The 24,121-nt window shown below is 42.6% G+C and overlaps 1 protein-coding gene across 2 annotated transcripts; it reads left to right on the top strand.

The window, feature by feature from the left end:
• LOC8085736 lies at positions 2,525–13,632 on the top strand. 2 transcript variants are annotated; one of them, XM_021463367.1, is made up of 9 exons: positions 2,527–2,892; positions 2,996–3,757; positions 4,917–5,059; positions 5,162–5,610; positions 5,677–6,055; positions 12,667–12,781; positions 12,863–12,958; positions 13,106–13,210; positions 13,294–13,632. In XM_021463367.1, exons 1-9 carry the CDS (start codon positions 2,811–2,813, stop codon positions 13,482–13,484), a joined length of 2,322 nt encoding a protein of 773 aa, XP_021319042.1. In that variant the 5' UTR covers positions 2,527–2,810; the 3' UTR covers positions 13,485–13,632. The 2 variants fall into 2 exon arrangements, with proteins under 2 accessions (XP_002446166.2, XP_021319042.1); XM_002446121.2 differs by lacking the exon at positions 13,106–13,210 and having other exon boundaries at positions 2,525–2,892.

Raw genomic sequence — 24,121 nt, forward strand, 5'->3', positions numbered from 1 at the left:
TAACACAGGCCCCACTCACCACACATGCAAAAATATTTTTAACGAATTAAAGAAAGTCATAACTCCTAAACCAGAGATCTAAATTAAATTCCGATTGCACCATTAAATTTTTTATAATAAATCATTCAAAACAAGATCACACATGGATATATTTAGATAAAATTTATTAATGAATATTTTGTCTTTGAAAGAAAATGTTATCGATTTAGAAGAATAGTATTTTGATTTTAGGTTTATGAAACTAGTATTACAATATACATAAAAATAAATAAATACATGACATAGATAAAAAAAATAATAATAATAAAATCTAGAGAAAAAAGCATAAGGAAAAAAATAAAACAAATAATGGAGAAAAATAAAAAAATATCAAAGGGTTACTTTTTAAATATCGTAAATATATTTATAGAACATTAATATCACTAAATACATCATAGAACATCATTAAATACATTATAGAACATCACATATATAATATGTGAACATCACTAAATACGTCATAGAACATACATGTATATTGAGTGAACATCCCGAAAACATCATAAAATATCGCTAAATACATTATAGAACATTACATAAACATCACTAAGTAGAACATCGAACATCACATATATGCTAAGGAAACATCACTAAATATACCATAGAACATCACTAAATACATTATAGAACATCACTAAATACATTATAGAACATCACTAAACATATTATAGAACATCTTCATATATAATACGTGAGCATCACTAAATACGTTGTAGAACATCACATGTATACTAAGTGAACACCATAAGAAACATCATAGAACATCACATGTACTCTACATGAATATGACAAAACACAACATAGAACACTAAATATATACTACGTAAACATCACATATATATAGAAAATAAAAATAAAAAATAAAATTATTAAATATTTAATTAGAGTAAAACAATGAAGAAGAAAAATATAAATTTGTCTTATGTCGGGATGGCCAAAGACTATGGAAGAAATTTGTGATCGACCTATTGACGTATGATGGGAATTAACGGTGTTGCATGATTCCTCTATTCGTACGAGAATATCTTAGCCGCATCACGGACATAAGACAATGAAAGAGATAGTTGTGGAGGACTTATCTTTCATGCACTTATTTTGACATTGTTACTAAATTTGACGCTTATTTATTTGAATGTGGCTCAAAATATTATGTTGCTAAGCCAATTTAAAATTTATTTGTCTTCATTTCGATCCACTACTATTTGATACTCTTACTACATTAAAAATTTGAGCTCGTAACGTGCTATTTTTTCTTATTTTTATTATGTGAAATTATATTGAAAATTTTAAGATTTCCGTACCAACGCATAAGCATTTACCTAGTGTATATATATATAGAAATATGTAAAAGTTATAAATCTAGTTTTGTTAGACTCCTAGAAACATATACTTTGAAATGAATGCGCCTATTTAGTTATTGAACTGTAGTGTTAAAAATAGAAAGTATATGATGATTTTTTTATTCTAATTTAAACCACATGTTGTGAGGAGTCTAACAAAATTAGATAGAAGTTTTGGATAGTTATAAGTTTATACTCCCAACATCCTATATTATAAGGCATTCCAAAAATCTTGGAGAGTCAAAGAATCTTAAGTTTAACCAAATTTATATGGTAGGATAATAACACATATCAACTAAGTACCATCAGGTTCTTTATTAATTATATTTTCATATTATATCTATTGGATGCCACAAAAATTTGTAAATTTTTTAATAATTTTGTTTAAATTTGAGATGCTTTGACTCTCTAAAATTATTGGAATGACTTATAATTTAGGATGCGGAAAACAGTAATTAGCGAGTGAAATGATATAACCGAAGTGATGCTAAACGGAAGATTTATATGTTTAGGGACATAGGTAATATAGTCGAATAAGGACTACTCTTGATTTAATGATAGTTGTTTTGTATCGTAATAATATTTTAAAGAAACTTTAATTAAATTTCAAAATATTTAGTTCTTTGAAAAAATAAATAAATAAATTACAACTTTTTCTAGACGAAGGGGGTGAGTTAGGCCTTGTTTAGTTCTCTAGAAAAAATTTTGGAACAGTAACACCTTTATTTGTATGAGGTAATTATTGTGTAACTATAAGCTAACTAGGTTTAAAAGATTGGTATTGCAAATTACAGGTAAACTATATAATTAGTTATTATTTTTATTCATATTTAATGTCCTATATATATGTGCCGCAAGATTCGATGTGATGAGAATCTTGAAAAGTTTTTTAGATTTAGAGAGAGGCCTTGTTCAGTTCTCAAAATTTTTCTAACATTTTTTAAGATTCCTCGTCACATTGAATCTTTGGACGTATACATAAAACATTAAATATAGATAAAAATAAAATCTAATTACATAATTTGTCTGTAATTTATGATACATAATTTTAAACCCAGTTAGTTTATAATTAAATAAAATTTATCAAATATAAATGAAAATGCTAGGTAGCCCGAGCCAAATTTTTTCCTCAAAAGAACATGGCCTAAACAAGGCCTCACTGTGGGTGCTTCCCCTGCGGCGGACCTGGCGGCTGGCGGGCGGTGGACTGGTGGCTGCTACATCAATGGAGAGAGAATCATGGTGAGGCTTCTCGGGTGTCGCCCCCTCTCTTTCTCTTTCTGCTGCGCCATTGCGCCAGTGCGGCGGCGACCTCTAGAATCCAAAGCAAACTGTAGCGAGCAGCCCCTTATCTACTCTCCGCGGTCCACACCGCGCGCCCCCGCAGCAAGACGAGAGCTCCACCGCGTTGTTCACTTCTTCTGACGAAGGATGGCGGAGGAAGTGGATGAGATTAAGGAGCCATCGTTGGTGGCGGCCGGCGGCGAGCTAGATCGAACAGCGGCGACCACGGGTGAGGATTCGTAGCAAGCGTTTCGTTCCCCCATTTTCTTTTTCTTCAGCCTTTCTGCACTTTCCATATCTCCAGACTGGTCACCTTTGTCTTCTTTTTTCAGAATCCCTTCCGCAAATTTCGAATCTTGAGTGGGGAAAGGCAGCGTGCACCGAGGATGCCATCCAGAAGTGTGTGGCGGCCGGCGCCTTCCATCCCGGCGAGCTGATCGAATGGCGAGCCCCCATCAAAGATGAGACGCCGAGGCTATCCATCTTGGAGGATCAGTTTGTTATCCTGTCTCTGACGCACATAATTTGCGGTCTGAGGTTGGATGCGAGCGATTTCCTGGTCAGCGTGCTCAACCACTACAGACTCGAGTGGTCTCACCTGACGCCCAACTCCATTACCGCGCTGAGCTTGTTCGCACACCTCTGTGAGTCCTACATGGAAGTGCCTCCGACTGTGGAGGTCTTCACGCACTTCTACAGCCTCTATCGCAATATGAAAGGCGAAACGAAAGCACTCGGCTCCGTCTACTTCCGGCTCAGGGACAGGATGAAGAAGAGTTATCCATTGTACTACTTGAAAGCCTCGCAGTTCAGTTGGGTTACTCTGTGGTTCTATGCCAAGGTACCACAGAGCTGTCGCTTGACCTTCAGGTGTGATGCATTGGAGGAGAAAGGAAATTGGAAGGATCTTTTGCCTCTTTCCCCTGAGCAGGAGAAGCAGGTCCTCCAAATCATGGAGTTAAGTAACCAAGGCTTGACTGGTGCAGACATCGTTCACGATTACCTCAAGCACCGGATTAGCCCTTTGCGCCGAAGGACGCATTCGGCGTGCGATTATTCTGGTCCGTCAGATCATACCAGCGATTTAGATAAAGGTGAATATGCTAGTTTTACCAATTTTCTTATATCAGTTTATAGAAACAACTGCTCCAGTAAAATTACATTGTGGCTGCAAGGAATATATGAGATTTCTTTCATGCACCCTAGCTCCATCATAGTCTGTCACAATTCCAAATTATGCATTTATTCCAGTCAAATTGTAATGAAACATACTTCTGATGGAGGCTCTGTTCTTACTGTATCATTATGCTTATACACGCAATAATTGCTTTATGTTTTAACTGCTTTTTAATTTGACATTATTTAAATCATATGTTTAGCTGCTCTTTTGACTAAGTTCATAGGTTGGATGGCAATAGCATAGAGATCTTTTTAAACACCAAAATTGTTTCAAACAAACTCTACTTTTTAGTCCGATCCATAAACCATAATAGATCAAGTTGCTAGTGTTGGAAACCAGCCAGCCTGCACAGGTGAGTAGCACCTGAATTACCTACACAAACACACACACCCCTTTGGCTAGAGGTAGAAGAAGGGGTTGAGCATAGAACACAGCACACACAAGTGCAGCAACTGAACTGTCTTTCCCTATTGCATTACATATGGTATATATACAACTAGTGGTAGAGATTTACCAACTACACAAGGTACACTAGTACCTGGGCTGAGATGAGCCCGAACTGCTCTACATGGCTGAGGTAAGCCATGACTAAGTGGCCTATTGCCATACCTACAGCAGTAAGGTGAGGGAAAGAAAGGATAGGCAGGAATTGACCCAATGCCAACTCCCTGCAGCAAAACAAATGGAAAGCAGCAGAGTATCTTACAGCTAGATGGTAAGTTCTTTGGTTAATTTGTCTAGAATCAGCACCTATGGCTTGGTTCAAAAGTCCTAAATATATTTATTTCACATCTGAGATCTGACTGACCACACTTTTTTTCTCGAACGCACAAGCGAGGTGTGTATCGTTATATTAGAGAAGAAAAAGTGTATAAGAACCCAAACAGACACATGCTAGTTTTCTTGTATACAAGACATGGATGTTTTTTGTGTTATTTGTAAAGATTTTTTTTCTTTCTGGACTGATTTAGAAATTTCTTGCCTTTCCATCAAGGCTATTTAGGAATCTTGAATTAGCACAACAAACATCTTTTATCTGGTTAAGTTTTTTTGTCTTTTATTTTCTTATGTAGGTCTTCCTGTGGAAGACATTGAGAGCAAGCTGAGCTACCTTCTAGATCTTAAAAAGATGCGTGTGAAGCAGCCTACAAATAGACCTAATGTTCCAACCAGCCTGGTCAGAGCATCAGCCAATGACCATGCCAATCAACCTCTTGTAAGTACAGCAGTGATTATGTGAAGGATATTTGCTAATGCTTTCCTTACAGTTGGACCAATTTATTAATGAATCTGAAAAAACAATTGGACCAATTTACAGGGCTTGCTGAATGTTCCCTCAACTCACGAAGCTAAGAAGAAAGCACTTCAGGAGATTACGGCTTCGATAAAGACAAGGAAATCTTCCATGATCACATATAAATCTAAAGTTCGCCGTGCCTCCCTACAAAGATACACAAGGCAATCTGCTGGTCTCAGGAAGGTTGCAGTACCTCCACCTCTTGAAATTGACCCTTCCCCCATTCAAGGTTCGGATCCAGAAGAAGAGATTCTTGATGCCATAACAAATATAACAACTGCATCTTCTCCAAACCAGGGCGTAGAACAAAAATCTATAGAGCACCCTGCTGAGGTTAAAGAGGGGAAAATAGCAGAGTTAACGAAACCTACTTTTTCAGTCATTGGTGCCAAAAGAAAGGCCTCTGCCCCACGATCTCGTTCTCAGAGAAGGGCAAAGTATTCATTACTATCTGTTGTTACAAAGCCCAGGTAAGTCTTACATAATATTCATTTAGAAAACCTTGTCTTTGGAATCTGATTGAATCATTTATGCAGGATTTCATCTTTGGACACTGGTTCTATAAAAGGGACTTCCTCAACAAAAGAGGCAGTGTTAGCGCTGAATTCACGACCACTAGAATTGGCTCAATGCCCTCCTGCCTCTTTAGCAGAAGAGGCAGGGAATGGTGCACTGTTCGTGCTTGCCAATGTTGTTGGTTCACGGCCTAAGGTTGTCGAGGACTCCATGTCGAATGTACTCCTTAATCAACCTGTTACAGATTTTTCTCGCAAAGAGGTTGATCCTGCACAATCTATCTCTGAGATAGTCAGAGAACAGGAGGCCATTGAGGTATCACCTGCCATTCCAGTGCATAATAGGAAGGAAATAAACAGTGAGGCGATATGGGAACAGATGCAGAAAGTTCAGAGTGAAGTAAGTGTTAACCCACTGTCACTTCTTTCATATGCCCCTTATTTCTGGAAACTCAAAAGGTTTCCTAGTGATTCCTTTCAAAAAAAAGAAGTTTCATCCATTCAAGAATTTTGCTTGAAGGTCCACTATAAAATTGGTGCAAAGAAATCTTGATAGGTCACAAAATTTTACAAGAAAAAAAGACTACCAGCTACATCTAAATAATAAATAGTTGAAAGAGATACGCTACAAAAATAATCTGCCATCTACAATTGCTCTGTCTACGCTCCACCGATTGCATGTCCACTCTCAATGCCTGTCAAGAGCGTCGAGCCCTTGACTGGCAGGACCGCGGCTACGGAGCTCGTAGCTGTCGGCCGTCTTCTCCGGTGAGGTTATACCCCTCTACCGTAGGCTTAGGTTTTAGAAGGGAGACATGAGACAGGAGGTAATTGTTATTGCTTGCTTATATCAATAGAGTCTACAGATGTTTATGTCCCTTCTACTTTACTACTTTTGCTAAATATCCTATCTGGGACTAATATAAATTGCTAGTACAAAGATAATTAAATTTTATAAAGATAACTGGGCTGAAAGCCTGTGTTAGCCCCTGGACGGCTCCTGGGACTCCTGGGCCGCGTCCTCGACGCGCTGAGCGCACTCAGCCGCGCGCCTAACGTCCCGAGCCCGACGACGCCTGCTGTACGTATTACCGTACATGACATCTCTCCCCTCCTCTTGTACTAGCTCGTCCTCGAGCTGGAACGTCGGAAAACGTTCACGGAACGTATCCCAGTCTTCCCAAGGCGATGACGAAAATGGCTCTCCCTTCCAGCGCACCAGGACCTGGCGCACGCCTCTTGCTAGCCGCGAACGCTCCAGTCGTTCCGGCTCTGGTACCGTGGCGCCATTGTGGATGACGGGGAGAGGCGGGGGACTGGTTGGAGGGTCGCCCTGCCACTTCTTCAACAGCCCGACGTGGAAAACATCATGGAGTCGAGCTCGGGCCGGAAGGGCCACGCGGACGGCCACCGCGTTGATCACCTCTGTGACCTGGTAGGGCCCGAAGAAACGGGGCTTCAACTTGCCGGACGATGGTTCCAGCGATGCGATGGAGCGATGGCGAAGACGTAGCAGAACCCAGTCGTCCACAACATAGGACACCTCCCGATGATTCTTGTCATAGTGACGTTTCTGAATGGCCTGGGCCTGTTCCAAGCGGAAACGGATGTCTTGCAGAAATTCTTCCCGCTCGGCCATGGTCTTGGCGACGGCCGCCACGCGCGTTTCCCCGGCTTCATAGGAGCGTATGGTCGGCGGATCTCGGCCATAAACAATGCGGAACAGAGTGTAGCAGAGGGACGACTGATATGCTGAATTGTAGATGAACTCAGCCTAAGGAAGCCATCGGAGCCATTGGCGGGGACGGTCGCCGGTGAAACAACGCAGGTACATGGTGATCACCTTGTTCGCTGCCTCAGTTTGGCCATCTACTTGCGGGTGAAACGCCGAGGTCATGTGCAACTTTGTTCCCATAAGCCGCATAAGTTGACGCCAAAACGTTGAAGTGAAGATGGGATCGCGATCAGACACCATAGACTACGGCATCCCGTGGAGACGAACGATGTCGGCGAAGAACGCAGTGGCAACTGATTCTGCAGTGTACGGGTGAGCAAGAGGAATAAAATGACAATACTTGCTAAACCTGTCCACCACGGTGAGTATGACTGACTTCCCACGAACTTTCGGGAGAGCTTCGACGAAGTCCAGTCCAATGTCGGACCATACCGACGACGGCACCGGAAGCGGCAAGAGGAGCCCCGCCGGGTGAAGGTGCTCCGACTTGAGCCGCTGGCAGACTCCGCACGTGCGGATGAAGTCTTGCACATGGTGGCGCATCCTGGGAAAATGAAAGTCACGCCGGAGTTGATGCAGTGTGCGCTGGACTCCCTCATGGCCGTCGTTGTGGATAGCAGCCATGATTTCTAGGAGCAGCAGGGACGAAGAAGCGATGTAGAGGCGGCCTGCATAAGTCACCAGGCCATCGCGGACAGCCCACGGTGAGGCGCGTGTGCCATCCAAAATCTCCTCTCGGAGAGCCACCAGGGCCGGTTCCACGGCGTGGGCTTGTCGTAGCTTGTCGATGAAGTCGAAGCGGGGCGCCGACAAGGCAAGCACCACTCCCATGCTGTCGTCCGTGTCGCGGCGAGAGAGAGCATCAGCGACTACGTTCTGAGCGCCCGACTTGTACTCCACCTCAAAGTCGAATCCTAGGAGCTTCCCGACCCAATGATGTTGAGGGATCGTAGCGAGCCGCTGGTCCAGCAAGAACTTTAAATTGTAGTGATCTGTGCGCACGGTGAAGTGGCGGCCCCAGAGGTATGGATGCCAATGGCGGACGACGTGGACGAGCCCGATCAGTTCCAGCTCATATGCAGCAAGGGAGCGGTGACGTGGCGCGATCGGCCGACTGAAGAACGCGATCGGGTACTTCTCTTGCAGGAGCACGGCGCCGAAACCATGCGTCGAAGCATCACATTCGACCACGAACGGTTTGCTGAAATGTTGCTGAAATCCGGAAGGGCGAGTACCGGTGCTGTGGTCACGGCCACCTTCAGTGCCTCAAACGCCGCAACCGCCTCCCCAGACCATGCGAAGCCATCTTTTTTCAACAGCGCCGTTAGAGGAGCCGCTATGGCGCCATAGTTGAGGACGAAGCGCCGGTAGTAGCCCGCCAGGCCGAGGAAACCCCGAACCGCGCGTGCCAACTTGGGCACCGGCCAGTCGAGGACAGCCTGTACCTTGGCCGGGTCCATGGCCACGCCGGTTGCTGTGATGATGTGGCCGAGGTAGGAGACCGACGTGACGCCGAAGGCACACTTGGACCTCTTGACGAAGAGGTGCTGGTGGCGGAGCGTCAAGACCACCCGAAGATGTCGAAGATGATCCGCCCATGACTCACTGTAAATGAGGATGTCATCAAAGAAAACGAGTACAAACCGACGAAGGAATGGTCGTAGGACGTCGTTCATCAAGGACTGGAATGTTGCAGGCACGTTGCACAGGCCGAATGGCATCACCAAGAACTCAGAGATCGTCGTGCGTGCGGAACGTGGTCTTGTGGAAGTCTTCCGGCTTCATGCGCACTTGATGGTAGCCCGAACACAAATCGAGCTTGGTGAAGAACCGAGCACCGTGAAGCTCGTCCAGAAGCTCCTCCACCACGGGAATTGGGAAGGCATCCTTGATGGTGAGCGCGTTCAACGCGCGGTAGTCTACGCAGAACCGCCAAGATCCGTCTGGTTTCTTCACGAGGAGTACCGGCGAGGAGAACGCCGATGTGCTGGGGCGTACGATCCCTTGCTCGATCATGGCGGCACACTGGCGTTCCAGCTCATCTTTGTGGGCTGCCGGATACCTGTACGGTCGCACTGCCACTGGCGACGCGCCGGGCTTGAGTAGGATCGGGTGGTCATGGCCGCGTGGGGGAGGGAGACCCACCGGGGCGGCGAAGACGTCCCCGAAAGATTCCAGCAGGCCCTCCAATAGGGGCTCGCTGGTGGTTGCTACGTGTACCATGGGCGCCGCCGTGCACGCCACTCCCGACCAACAGATAGGCCGGTCGTCGTGATGGAAGGATAGGGTGTGGGTAGCGACGTCCCAAGCGATGCGCCCTAGGGTCGCCATCCACTGGGTACCCAGCACCATGTCGTATCCAGTGAGAGGCATGACGTAAAGGTCGACGTCGAACGTCATGCCCTCGATGGAGAAGTTGCCTGCCGAAGGACGCCAGGGCACGCCACCTTCTCGCCATTGGCGACTGTGGCAGTGAGCCGCGGCCGGGGTATGATGGTGAGCCCGGTGTGGTGCGCTGCCGCCTCGCCGATGAAATTGTGCGTGGACCCCGTGTCGACCAGGGCGACGAGCGTGGCGGCGCCCAAAGTGACCCGAAGCAGGATGGGCGCGCCCACTGCCACGCCGGCCACAGCATGGAGGGAGAAAACAGGAGTCTCCGTTGCTGCGTCGTCCTCCTGATGAGCAGCACCTCCCTCGACGTCATCAATCTCCACACCGTCCACGAAGAAGATGTGGCGGCAGAACCTGTTATGGCTACGTGAATACTTTTCGTTACAATTGAAGCACGGACCTTGGCGGCGGCGTTCGGCCATCTCTTCCGGGGTGAGGCGGCGTTGGTTTCCATCGGCCCGGCCCTGTTGAGCAGCCGCTGGTGGTGCCGGGAGCGCCAATAGAGGCGGTGGAGCCGGTACGGCAGCCTGGACCATGGGAGCTGGTGGTCTGCGCTGCTGCGCCTGCGGCGGATTTGGCGTCGGGCTCTCCTGCTCCATCAATTCGACCTGGCGGGCCAGGCTCATGGCGGCGGAGAGGGAGTCCGGGTTGTGGATGCGGACTGTGTGGCTGAGCGGCGGTAGGAGCCCTCCTGTGAAGAGTTGGACTCGCTGTGCCTCATCCAGGCGGCCGGCGCGGAGCAACAATGCCTGGAACCGATTGGCATACTCCTCCACGGTCCCTGTCCGGCGGCACTCGTCGAGCTCAAACAACGGGGCGGAGCGAAGGGGAGGACCGAACCTCAAATTCAGAAGATCCTTGAAATTTCCCCATAATGGCGTGCCATCATCGTCCTGCAGCTGCTGGAACCACAGCTGTGCGGTGTCGTCCAGATGATAGGACACCATGCGCACGCGCTCTTCCGCCATGGTTCGGTGTTCGCGAAAATAGGCCTCACATTTGTTGAGAAACAGCATGGGATCGGACGTGCCGTCGAAGCGGGGGAAATCCCACTTCTTGTGCTTCGGGTGGAAGTCCTGGTCGCGCAGACCGTCCAGGCGTCGGCCCTCGGCGCCAGCGAACGATGACGACTCGGACTTCTCCTTCATCGAGGCCATGTCGGCCTTCAAGGTCGCCATCTCGTCAGACATAGTCTTGAGTTGGGCGAGCACATCGGCTAGGGTGGGTTCAGCCATGGCTAGGGACTGTGCAGTGGATGCAGTGGAGGGGGTTGGGGAAGACGGCTGTTGGGCGAGGTGGGCTGCGGCAGCGGCGGCGGGGGGTGGAGCAGAAGTGGAGGTAGAGGATCGCCGGATAGCTGATACCAAGTTGTCAAGAGCATCGAGCCCTTGACTGGCAGGACCGCGGCTACGGAGCTCGTAACCGTCGGCCGTCTTCTCTGGTGAGGTTATACCCCCTATCGTAGGCTTAGGTTTTAGAAGGAAGACAGGAGACAGGAGGTAATTGTTATTGCTTGCTTATATCAATAGAGTCTACAGATATTTATGTCCCTTCTACTTTACTACTTTTGCTAAATATCCTATCCGGGACTAATATAAATTGCTAGTACAAAGATAATTAAACTTTATAAAGATAACTGGACTGAAAGCCTGTGTTAGCCCGTGGACGGCTCCTGGAACTCCTGGGCCGCGTCCTCGACGCGCTGAGCGCGCTCAGCCACGCGCCTAACGTCCCAAGCCCGACGCCTGCTGTACGTATTACCGTACATGACAATGCCTGCTACCAGATGCTGTGAAAACCTGGATATTTCTTGCTTTCTGGACTTCTCAAAAGACTAAGACAATTATATAATCATGTTATGACCAGTGTGGGGTACAGTAGGCGGAACAAGAAGGGAGGAGCATGAGGCGCACAGCGGTCCTGATCAGGATTAGACATAAGCAAAACTATTGTATCAGTTGGAACTTAAGCAGGACAACAACTATTGTTGCCCCTACGCATAGCGCTAGCTTCTTCAGTTCTGATGGTGCCTGTACATCGTCAATCGTGGAAGCGCCGTCCACCTTCCTCACACGACTATGCTCTCAGATCCTTAGGCTGTACCAAATCAACACCTTGCTCTGAGATACTTGCTAATTAATTTCCCGTCTACCCACCAGTTTTCAAGTTCCCAGATGCCGAATGAATCATGGTTTAATTTTCTTCCTGATTTACACATAAACACAACAAACCCATCACACATAAATAAAGCTCATTTACTATCACTTAGACTGATACCTCTGCACTAGCCTGTTCATTGCCCAATTCTTTTTTCTGCAATATGTACAAATAATTCACATTGTAAAGGTGTTCAACTCTTCCAAAACATTTTGGCACAAAGGAAATTCTTCTCTTGCAATCCTAGGTGGGAAGAAGGCTTAATATGTTGAGCTAACTGAATAAGTTTGGATTGAATTCTATTTCAAGATAAAGCAATCCTATCCGTGTTGTAATTGCATTGCAGTTTCAGATTCAACATTGATTTATCCATTCAGAATAACACTCAGTTTTCCCTGCTGGTGCGTACACATCTTAGGTGCAACATTGATTTCTGTTTAGTTTTCCCTGCTGAATCATTCTAAGTTTGTGCAACTTACACTACGAGCCTGACTATTCGTCAATTTATCCATTCAGAATAACACTCTAGGGTCATCCTCAGTTTGCACTGCACATAGAATAACACTCTAGGGTTTATCCATTCAGAACAACACTCTTGCGTATAGCTGGTGCTGAACTTTATGTATTGGTCAAATACAACTGATCTGATATTTACTTGAAAGGCACTTGATATTATGTTGGATATTTAACATCTCAGTATCAGTTGTTCATATGTTCCTTTCCTGTAGTATGTGTCATTCAGTGTGGCAGCCTCCTCTGAGCTTTTAGAACAAGCAAAGAAGCTGGTCATGGAGAATAGACGCCTGAAGGATAGGCAGATAATGCTGGAGCAACAAGTGAAAGGTAAGATTAAATTTCATACTATGATCTCTGTAAGATAGGTCGTTAGTCATCATAATGCATTATATTCCTTTTTCATCTTAGACCTCGAAGACAGCAAAAGGCTCTTGATGAAGGAAGCCGAGCAGGAGACATTCAAAATAAAAGAAGAAAATATAAAGCTGAAAGATGAGAACAAAGGTAGTTAAATCGTGTGTCTTATAAGTTCAGATTTCCCTTAGGCTAGACTTGATATGCGCATTGTGAAAGGTAAGATCAAAATTCATACTATGCTATCTGTAAGATGCGTTAGTCATCATAATGCATTATATTCCTTTTCTATGTTAGACCTTGAAGACAGCAGAAGGCTCTTAACAGAAAGGATGACGGAAGCCGAGCAGGAGGCATTCAAAATAGTAGAAGAAAATATAAAGCTGAAAGATGAGAACAAAGGTAGTTAAACCGTGTCTTGTCTTTGAAGTTCAGTTTCCCCTTAGGCTAGGCTTAATATGTTCTTTTTCAATTTTCACTCGCAGGCCAGAAGCAAAAGATCGAGGAGCTGAGTAAGCATAACGAGTCAACCCTAGGGGCCTTGGTCCAGAAATGCACTGAGGCGAACCGCCAAAAAGAGGAGGCTGCTCAGCTCATTAAAGAGAAGGAAGAGCTGCAAGCACGCGTGTCGCGTGTCAATGATCTTTTGAAGCTAGTGTCAAGTACTTTGGGCTAAGAAAAAGACAGTGCTTCCTGATTTTCTGTAGCATATATGTTTTGTCAAGTGCAAATGATCCGCAAAAGGAATGTGATTGGAAGCGAATGTACATTACTGATGTATACAAGTTCAGGAACATTCGTATCAATGATTGTGGTCTAAAATATCAACTGGGGGTGGGGGATGGTGGTATGACCATGATTTACTCGACTTCGGGAGGCGGCGGGCAGTGGGCATGGAGGTGGACGGTGGTGCTACGACGGTGGGACAGAGGGATCTCCTCCCTTATACAGAGGATAATTGGGGTGCATTTGGTTTAAGGGTAAGGTTAGATGAGATCTTTTTTAGATCAAAGGCATTGCCGGGCTTTAATGGAAAGCATATCAAGCCAACAAGGTCGCTGGGAAACCAGCTTACAAGTGAAGAACAAAACGCTACTAAGAGCGACCCAGCACTACCAACTCTAACAGCAGCAACAAGGAAGGTCCAACCTTGACGAAAAACCAGAGCAGCGAGAGACAGATTACAGATTATTAGAACTAGTCGTAGCTATCTAAATCATCTCCTCTACTAAGGGCTTGAACTTAGGCTTCAGTAGAGGAATCCAAGTCTTCACCAAGGAGATTGACTTGTAGACCAAAACTGTGGGCATCGACATCATCTTCTTGTTAAACACCACATCATTGCGGGCTTTCCATAACGTCCACATAGCACCTGCACATACAAACATAAGTACCTCTTGCTTTACACCTATATAACAATCAACAACTTCTCTGAAAAATGAATCACAACAAATTGGGGATTTGTCCCAACCAAAACTATCTCTAAAGAAGGACCAAAGAAACACAACAATGGGGCATTGAAAAAGAATGTGATATGAAGTCTTTGAGCCACCGCAAACAAAACAGTCCTCTTGCCCTGATCATTTTTTTCTTTTTCAGTTGGACAGCACACTTCACACTGAATCCGATCATGTGCTGCCATCCATACAAAGATCTTAACCTTCAGAGGTATATTGCTTTTCCATACTAACATCATCTGACGATCAATCCCCCCCCCCCCCCCCGCCACATGTCAGCATTTTGTAAAGTGATCTCGAAGAATTTTTTTTGAGCTGTCCAACAGCCAAAATACTTGATCTCTGCCATTCGTTAGTTCTGTATCAGTTAGTAACTCCAAAATACTATCCCACTCCCTTGTCAACGAGTCATTAAACTGTCTTCTGAATTGTAATGACCACTGACCATTCACAAAAAGCTTTGGAGACCTCTAAATCTGGGTATAAGGTAATATTATACAGATTTGGATAGCTAATTTTCACAGGGCATCTGCCTAACCAAGAGTCCTGCCAGAATCTAGTTTGTACTCCCGACTTCACATTAATTTCTCTTCCCTTTTGATACCAGTCCCTGATATCCAGTAGAGACCTCCAGAATTGAGACCCTTTTCTGTTTCTGCTCTGGAAGATACTCTTGTCACCTAAATATTTCTTTTACAGCAAAGAGCAGCACAAACTACCATCATCTCTCTCAAGCTTGTCAATCCATTTAGCTAGTAGGCAAACATTCATAACCCTTACATCAAGAAAACCTAGACCTCCAAAATCTTTAGGTCTGCTCAAGGCTTCCCATTTGATCATATGATATTTTCTCTTCTTGGAGGCCCCCTGCCAATAAAATCTTGATCTTATCATGTCTAGCTTTTGAAAATTGCTCTCATACAACTGATACACTCCCATATAGTGTACATGGGGATATTGGATAGACAAGAGTCAATCAGAGTGGATTTGCCTCCAGATGATAAGTATTCACATTGCCAAATACCAAGCCTCTTCTCAGTTTTTTCACTTACATAACTCAATTTTGCTTTGGAAATCTTCAAGCTCCTAATAGGCATACCTAAACATTTCATAGGACACATCCCAATCTTACAACCCAGGCAGGTCACAGCTAGCCTTTGATCTTCCTCAGATAGTCCAATAGTAAAGATTTCACTTTTCTCAAAATTGATTTTCATTCCTGACATAGCCTCATAACAGGATAGAATCAATCTAACATTTCTTAGATTCTCAGGAGAATATTGCAAAAGAATTACTGTATTGTCTACATCTCTACTATAATGGACCAGTTCAAATTATACTAGATCCACCAAAAAAACTTCTCCCACTGAGAGTCCCCAACCTTTGTGCACCCAGAAAAATGTACGCACAAAATCGTCATCATTAAAATCAAGGGCTACGGAACATCTCCGCCAGGCTTCAACCCAATCGTGCGGTCACGAACGGTTGCAGGCCTCAACGCCGAGCTTCAACGCGCCTCCCAGTCATCTACGATCAATCAACGAGTCAACCAGAAAAGGAAAGGAAGAACCGTCTCGATCTCCGGCCCATCATCGCCCGATCTCCGTCCAGCCGCAAGGCTTGCCGTGTTCTTCGCTGCGGGCCGGCCGCAACATCGAGATCAATCTCATCGAGTTCATGGTAACGCTCTTTTCCTCCCGGTGCTTTTTTTCTCGCGTCGAGTTTTGCGAACGACAGTCGTCGTTTCTGGGCGATCTCACCTCGCCGGCGATCATGGCACAACAGCAGTCAGTGCAAAGCAACGGGCGGTGTGTGCGTTTGGTCCTTATTAGCTTGATGGCATCACCATGATGTCATGCATGCTAATTATGGTCGTTTTCTTGAAGAAAAACAAAACCAGAAATACCACTTGTGAAACGATCGACGGTGGTGGACATGGCGAGCGCAGGTTGGGGCGGCGACCTAGCGCCTGCTGTGTGCGTGCGCTATTACCGATGCTTATAAATAACTAAAATGTATAATGTCCGTGCTATTATCAATTGGGATCTGTTCTATTACTGCTGCTGCTATTTTTTCGTTGGGATCTGTTCTACGACTGTTTCAGTAATTATGCAACTACATAAAAATTTCCCAAAAGCAATCCTTCTATTTAAGCTTGGTTAGACTGAATAGCAATTTTATCTTTGCCATCAGTACTCACATTGAGTTGTCTGCTTTATTTCAGAAAGAGATGCTCATATATGCATGCATATATCTCTAGAGAAATTGATCATGTTTAAGCAAGATGCTGCTGCTATTTTTTCATTGGGATCTGTTCTACGACTATTTCAGTAATTATGCAACTAAATTAAAATTTCCCAAAAGCAATCCTTCTATTTAAGCTTGGTTAGACTGAATAGCAATTTTATCTTTGCCATCAGTACTCACATTGAGTTGTCTGCTTTATTTCAGAAAGAGGTGCTCATATATGCATGCATAGATCTCTAGAGAAATTGATCATGTTTAGTTTCCCCCTAGGCCGTAACACATATAAGTTCTCAGTGCTATTGTAGAGATGGGTTGCAGACACGGGCGGCGCCAGGGGTATGCCCCTGTATTCCATGGAATACCCATGATTTTTGTGACAAACATAAATATATATATACATATATATATATACACACACATGTATAATCAGCATATATGTTAGTTTGTTGAATGTTGCAAATATATAGCCCATAAGAGCAACTCCAATAGTTTGGCTAAAATTAATTGTCAAATTTTATTGTTTAGCTATTTTGTCGAATAGAAAATTTCTAAGAAAAAGAAGAGATCTACAACAATTTTGTTATTTTACAAAGTCTTATAGTTAGCGTCTATAATAAACTATATAGCCACCGAAAATCAAGAGAAAGCCAACTTTCTATTAGTTGGAGTCTACTTTTTGCTATACAAATTCTGAAATAGCATAAACAACAAGAATAGTTAAACTCTTGAAGTTGCTCTAAGCCTAGTAGAACAACTAGTAGCGGCAGCCCATAAACTCATCAGAAAGAAACCCCGTTGACGGCATTCCTCTAGCGGCGACGGCGGTCAGTGGTCTTTGTAGACTTTCTCATATACGGCTCCCCCTCAACGTCTTTCTCATATACGACCTTTCTCATATATGGCTTGAAGCAACAACAAGGTGAACACAAAGATCCCGCATCTATTTTTTATTCTTCAAAGTAAGAATTGAAGGTTTCGTTTTCTTCTTTTTTTGTTGCATTAATTCTGATTTTTTTAAAAAATATTGCATTGTGTTTTTGTAATATAGATAAAGAATTTATATATACTTTGATTATTACTAGAGGCGACACTAGTCTCACTTTATCTGATGCCTTGTTACCAGGATAAACAAATATTTTACCTAGCATATATTTTAAGAAAACTATATATACTACATGAGCTGTGCACCAGAATCAATTTTGTATTGATTTTGTCACTTTTACTATTGCACATATGCAAAAAAAATTTATACGTGGAATACCCAGCTATAAAATCCTGGCTCCGCCACTGGTTGCAGATGAGTGGTAAGCAGAAGCTGCTTGAGTGCCAGCTATAGTTGCACAATAATATAACTGCAAAATTTTTATATGTGCTGTGTGGCTCATTAAGCGAAATGTCTACGCCGAGAGATACACGCGGACTGTTAAGCGATATCACCAACGTCACAAGTATGCTTATAATATTTTCGTATGCTGCTCTTAACGCAATGTCATACTAATGGAGTAAAGTTATCGTCCAAACGCCCACTTCAGATGAGGCCTCACGGAAGAGGGATTAAAGGAATATGCAGCAGCGGAAATGTCGAGCTGATATGTTCATCGAACAAAGGGATGTAATAGGAACAACGTGAATATCGACAGCGTAAGAAGGCCGCAGCCCAAAATAGTAGCACTTCCGCTACTTTGACTGAAACAATGTCATTAACTTCATTATCGATGGGTAATTAATCTCTTTGTTATTCCCATTTACACCATTAACTCTAATGATTTATCCTAACAAATGGTCATCCTTTGTGTGCAACCCACCAATATTAGAGATTGACGAAAATGCTCCTTGTCCTTTCATTCTCCAATTTCTTACCTAGAAATTAATCGCAATACAAGCCAGGATTGGTGATCCGTGCATAAGACACATGGTTTACAAAACTGATTTATTAGATCATAGATTTCTATGGCTTTAGATTATTAGAAGATTTTTTATGTGGCACTGAATTTTTTTAACGTGTCACTGAATAATTCATATACTAATGATGTACTAATGAGCTATATTTATAATGGTTAAGAAAATTAACAATGGACCACCCAATTGCAAATCGTGGTTATGCCAATGCAAGTGCCCAAGCGGATGGGTGAGCAGGCAGCTTGTTGTGCTGGCGGCTAACACGGCCATCACGGCTTTATGACGAGAGCATGTCATATATACCTACATTTCATACAATTGCTAAAAGGTTATGCCTCACCATAAAACTAATAAATTCTAAGTGGAACGACAATATTTATGACTGGAATCGAAGATTCTCTACATGTGTTTCATCTTAGAATATGTTTCATCTTTCTTATCACAAAATAGCCATTCGATTTATATACAACAAATAAACAAATGTGTTTTTCTAGGAAATCGGGAGATTTTCTTGTATACAATTTCAAAAGTCATAGGATGGTGTAAGATTGCCACCAAATCAACACTATAAGCATACTACCTCTGTCTTGTAATACAATGTATTTTAGCATTCAAAAGTTGTCCTCAAATACAATGCATTCTAAAAAATCACGTGTCTTTTGTGTTCTCTCTTAATTTGTCCTAAAATTCTTAGGATGCACTGTATTATAGGACAGAGGGAGTATATATTCTCTAACTATAGTCCGTACACTACATAGAACTTAGCATACTATCTATCATGCGCAGCTTTCAATTTCACTGAGGATAGAATTTGGCGGACAGTTTGGAGAGCTGTGCAAATGAATGTTTGATAGCTTCTCTAAAGATCTTCAAGTCATGATTAAGGACTTAGGCAGAATGTAACTTAGATGGTTAATTCGAGAAATAACTTTACTATATATTCTTATGCATAAATGTTTCTGGATTGTATATATGCTCAAATACAATTGCCCCACAAGCCCTCGATAGCATGGTGGGGAGGGCATCGGCCACCAGATTAAAGAGCAAAGGGGATAAAGGGTCTCCTTGCCTAAGGCCTTGTTGGTGCAAAAATTGGTTTCTCACACCAACAATCTCAGGAGCTCTCAGAGGGAGTGCAGGAGCTGAATCTCAGAGGGAGTGCAGGAACTGAAGTCCTAGACCTCCTAAGCCACAACACACGAGCTTGGTGAATTGATTCTGGGACGTGCCAGTCAATTTGACCTGAAAATTGACAAGGTGAAAGTACAAATGTATGGCTTTAAGAAGCCGTCGAACGAAGGAAATTAACTAGAGAGTTAACTCCTTGAAACGATGCAAAAGATAAGTATTATCAAATGTATTGAACAGATGCATCTTTCGGGTGTAAATTATCGGATCGACTATGTAGCCGATACGCTGTGTGTAAAGATAAAAGATAGCTTACATGCATTATCCTTTTATGTATTCAATAAATAATAACTTACTAAAACTGGTCTAACGGCCTGTGGTTTTAATAAATTACTTTCATAATTTATATTAAATCTATATTCACCTGGTCTAACGACCAGCGAGCTTCAATAAATTCAACACAGATTACTAGTTTATTTAATACATAAACAGACTCATGCACGCGCACTATTCATTTGAGCTTTAACTGGATCGACTATTTTAGCCGATACAGGGTCCATGAAGCACGAACAAGATCTATCTATATTGTTATAATCAGATTTAGTTATTGATGCCAAAACTAACCATAACAAAACAAATATCTTGAACACACAACATGTAACGACCAAGATTAACAGATTAGCTATCTTATATTCGCTTAATGATTGTAATTTACTTTGAAGCTCATGATAAGCGTTTAGATTTGAGGCTCGAGCCAATTCGTTAAACCTTGATCGGGCAGAGTATTGTTACAATAAATAAAACATTGAGCTTTGAACAATATTGGTAACTTGATGAATCTATTAAATTGCCAGTTTAATAGAGCCAATAACTAACTTGAACCATGATTCATACGAGATTGAAACAATGCAGCCTTACAAACACAATTCAAGGCAATAACTAGTTCATAATTAAGCTTGACATGAGGTCGAATGATGCAGCCATGACAAACTAAACACGAACCATGACAATACTTACAACCAAACCGAAGGTCGAATTTAATGGATGCAGCTCGATTTGTTGAAGGTCTCAACGAGATCTACTTCTACTCCTACTCCTAAGGTTGGTGGCAAGAGCCGAAAGGGTTTGTATTATGATTGTGTCTATTCTTACAAGGATCGGGTTTCTAATATTTATAGTCCAGAGTTCTAGTCTCATGTCCTAATACGACTCTTTTCTTAAAAAGGTAACCTGGACTCTAACTTTCCCTTTCTAATCGAATCCGACACGTCTTCTCTCGTCTTGCCTTGTTCCGACACTCTTTTGATCGACTAATTCCACCGCGCCTTCGTTTAGTCGATCCACTTATCTGCTGCCCCTCCTTCCACGAAGCAAGCCTACTTGGCAGTTTTCTGACTCGCCAAAATTTGAGATTAACAAGCCTTTATAACTCTTGAAATATTCCCCTTTCTCTCTCTCTCTCTCCATTAATATCTATACAAACTCTGTCCCCTTTGACTAACTTATTTATCCACTGGATCCAAGTATTTGAAAAACCTTTTCTTTCAAGAACCTCTTTAAAAAATTCTAACTCACTTTGTCGTAGGTTTTTTCAAAATCCAGTTTGATAAATACTCCAGCAGAGTTAGAAGACCTCAAATCATGCATCACTTCCCGGAGAATGACTATCCCTTCTAAAATGTTCCTGCTAGGTATGAAGGCTATTTGGAAGGGGCTAATCACCTTATCAATCACTGTTGTTAACCTTAGTGTTAAGGTCTTGGTGATGATTTTGTAAATGACATTTACCAAACAGATTGGTCTGAACTGCTTAACTCCATAGTTCAATCTCCATAACTCTAAATGTCCTGCATGCAAGTTATCTAACATCTCTTTTAATGTCTCCCCTGATTAGAGGCCAAAATGCTTTAAAAATTCAACTGAAAAACCATCTCATCCAGGAGCACTATTATTTCTCATTTCTTTGATAGTAACATCTAACTCTTCTAAAGAGAAAGGTCTAATAAGGAAATCATTGTCATCCTACCGAATTCTATGATCAATGGGCCATAAGTCAGCATCTAGATGCATATCTGCCAGTTTTGCACTCCCAAACAATATTTTATAATACTATGTTATGTGATCCTTCAGTAAATTGTTGTCTACTATCTCTTGACCATCTATTTTCAACATTGTGATCTACATTTTCCTCCTTCCATTAGCACATTTGTGAAAGTAACTTGTATCAGAATCATCGGCCAAAATCCATTTCTCACCATTCTTTGCCACTTTAACTATTCATCTGCCAACATATTTTGTAACTCTCTATCAAGTTCATATTTCTCATTCCATTCAATTTGTGCCAGGGGTCTGGAATTACTCCACTCATCTAACAATTGAATTCTTCTCAAGATATCATGTTTAGCTTTCTTCTGCTGACTATCATTATTTTGACCCCATCCCTTGATAGCTCTTCTTAACTTGCTTGAAATAATATGCCAATGGTCCAATGGATCAAATTTGAATCTAATAGGCCATTTGCTTTGCACCCATTCCCTGAAACCAGCCTAGTTTAGCCAATGAGCAATAAATCTGAAATAATGTTGTTGAAGCTCAAACTATCACTAGTGTCAAGCATAAGTGGATTATGGTCTGATCCAATTCTTGGACCTATGACTATATTAGCTAATTGTATCTATCTTCCCAAGAAGTAGATACCAGAACTCTATCTAGAACACAGATGATAGGAGGGTTCTATTTATTGGACCAAGTAAATGTGCTTCCTGACCTATGTAACTCTCTCAGGTTGGAGTTATTGATCATATCATTAAAAGCTTCCATAAGATGAGCATCAACATTAAAATTTGTCCTCCACTCTTCTTACCAAATTAAAATCTCCACCCAACAATATGGGTAAATCTGAATTTAAAATTTCATTCTATATTTCCTCCAAGAACTCTAGTTTCCTATCATCATGAGCAGGACCATAGATATTCATTAGAATCCATCTAAAACCATCCTCTTTCATAGTCAATGTACAACTCTAAAAGAAAACACCTTTGTTCTTAGTTGTAACAGTAGCTAATTCTTTATCTAATCCCATTAACATTCCACCATAATGACCAGAACAAGGGAGCCAAGACCAAAACGTGTCCTCTGTCCAGCAAACCTATCTAGATCTTTCTGTCTGAATGATGACTTGATAGTTTCCTGAAGGCAAATACAGTCAAAGTTGTGTTTATCAACTAGGGCCGTGTTTAGTTCCGAAAAGTGAAAAGATTTCGGTACTGTAGCACTTTCGTTTGTTTGTGACAAATATTATCCAATCATGGACTAACTAGGATCAAAAGATTCGTCTCGTGATTTACAGCTAAACTGTGTAATTAGTATTTGTTTTCGTCTATATTTAATGTTTCATGCATGTGCCACAAGATTCGATGTGACGGAGAATCTTGAAAACTTTTTGGTTTTCAGGGTGAACTAAACAAGGCGTAGCTCTATCAGCAGTTTTCTTCTTCCTGCACCCCAAGCCTCTTATGTTCCAGAATAAAATCTTCATCCTTTATCAATGTATAAGTTAACTTCTTTATCAGTCCTAATCCCTATCTCATCTGTTTGCAGGGATGAATTAGTAGCATAACTCTCATCAACAGGAAGATCTCTAATCCCAACCATACCATCATTTGGATTCAAATCTCTATTCTAAATTGAACTTGACATAATTTTTGCTGCGTGTTTATTAGCGCAACCAGAGCAGCCTCCTTTGCTTGGATCAAGGATATATGTGCCAGTCGTGTTGCTTCCTCTTCCCCCAGAGAGAAACCACAAACTCTAGAAATATCTTCCAGAGAACAAGAAGGAATAGAAATAGAGGAGGAGGGACCTGAAATAGTACCCTTGATGGAAGCTTTTCTTGACATAGCCTTCTCCAAGGCAGACCTGTCCTTATCTCCGACTCTTGAGCTTTGTCTGGTAGGTTGACTTTTCATGCTTGCTTTTTCTTCTTTTTGGGTACTTCCTTTCTTCTCAGCCATTGTCAACTATTCTTTCTGTATTGTGTCAAGAGCTTTTGATTACTTGCCTCTAGTCCCATCATCTTGAACCTCAACATTCATGGGTTGGATTTTTCTAATCTCTTCTTCTTTGCTGAACTATCTTCTTCCTCATCTGACTGCACATGAAGACATAAATTCTCATGCATAATTTCCCTTGTGCTCAGACTATCCAACCCATCAACCATTGTATAAGCATTTGCTAGATGTGCCAAGATCTGGACTCTCTCTTTCTCCAATACTGTCGGTATTTTTGCATGAGATAGAATCTGGTCATCTGTTCCAATCCTATCCTATGTCATTCCTTGAACTTCCTTGGGGAAAATCATCACTTTTTGTGGATTCAATTGTATTGCCATATTCTGCATTTCCTAAATCACATCAACTCGTTGGACAAAATATTCCTTACTTTCCACTGCTATATTCTGACTGTAAGGAGACAAACTTGTCTGCTTGCCATGAGAATTCGAGGTGCCAGCACTTGTTGGAGCACTAGTATTAGTTGGTGGTGACTTACCAGTTTCCAGCCACTCATGGCTTTTCTATGACTT

This window comes from Sorghum bicolor, chromosome 6 (genome assembly GCF_000003195.3).
Source record: "Sorghum bicolor cultivar BTx623 chromosome 6, Sorghum_bicolor_NCBIv3, whole genome shotgun sequence".
Taxonomy (NCBI): Eukaryota; Viridiplantae; Streptophyta; class Magnoliopsida; order Poales; family Poaceae; genus Sorghum; species Sorghum bicolor.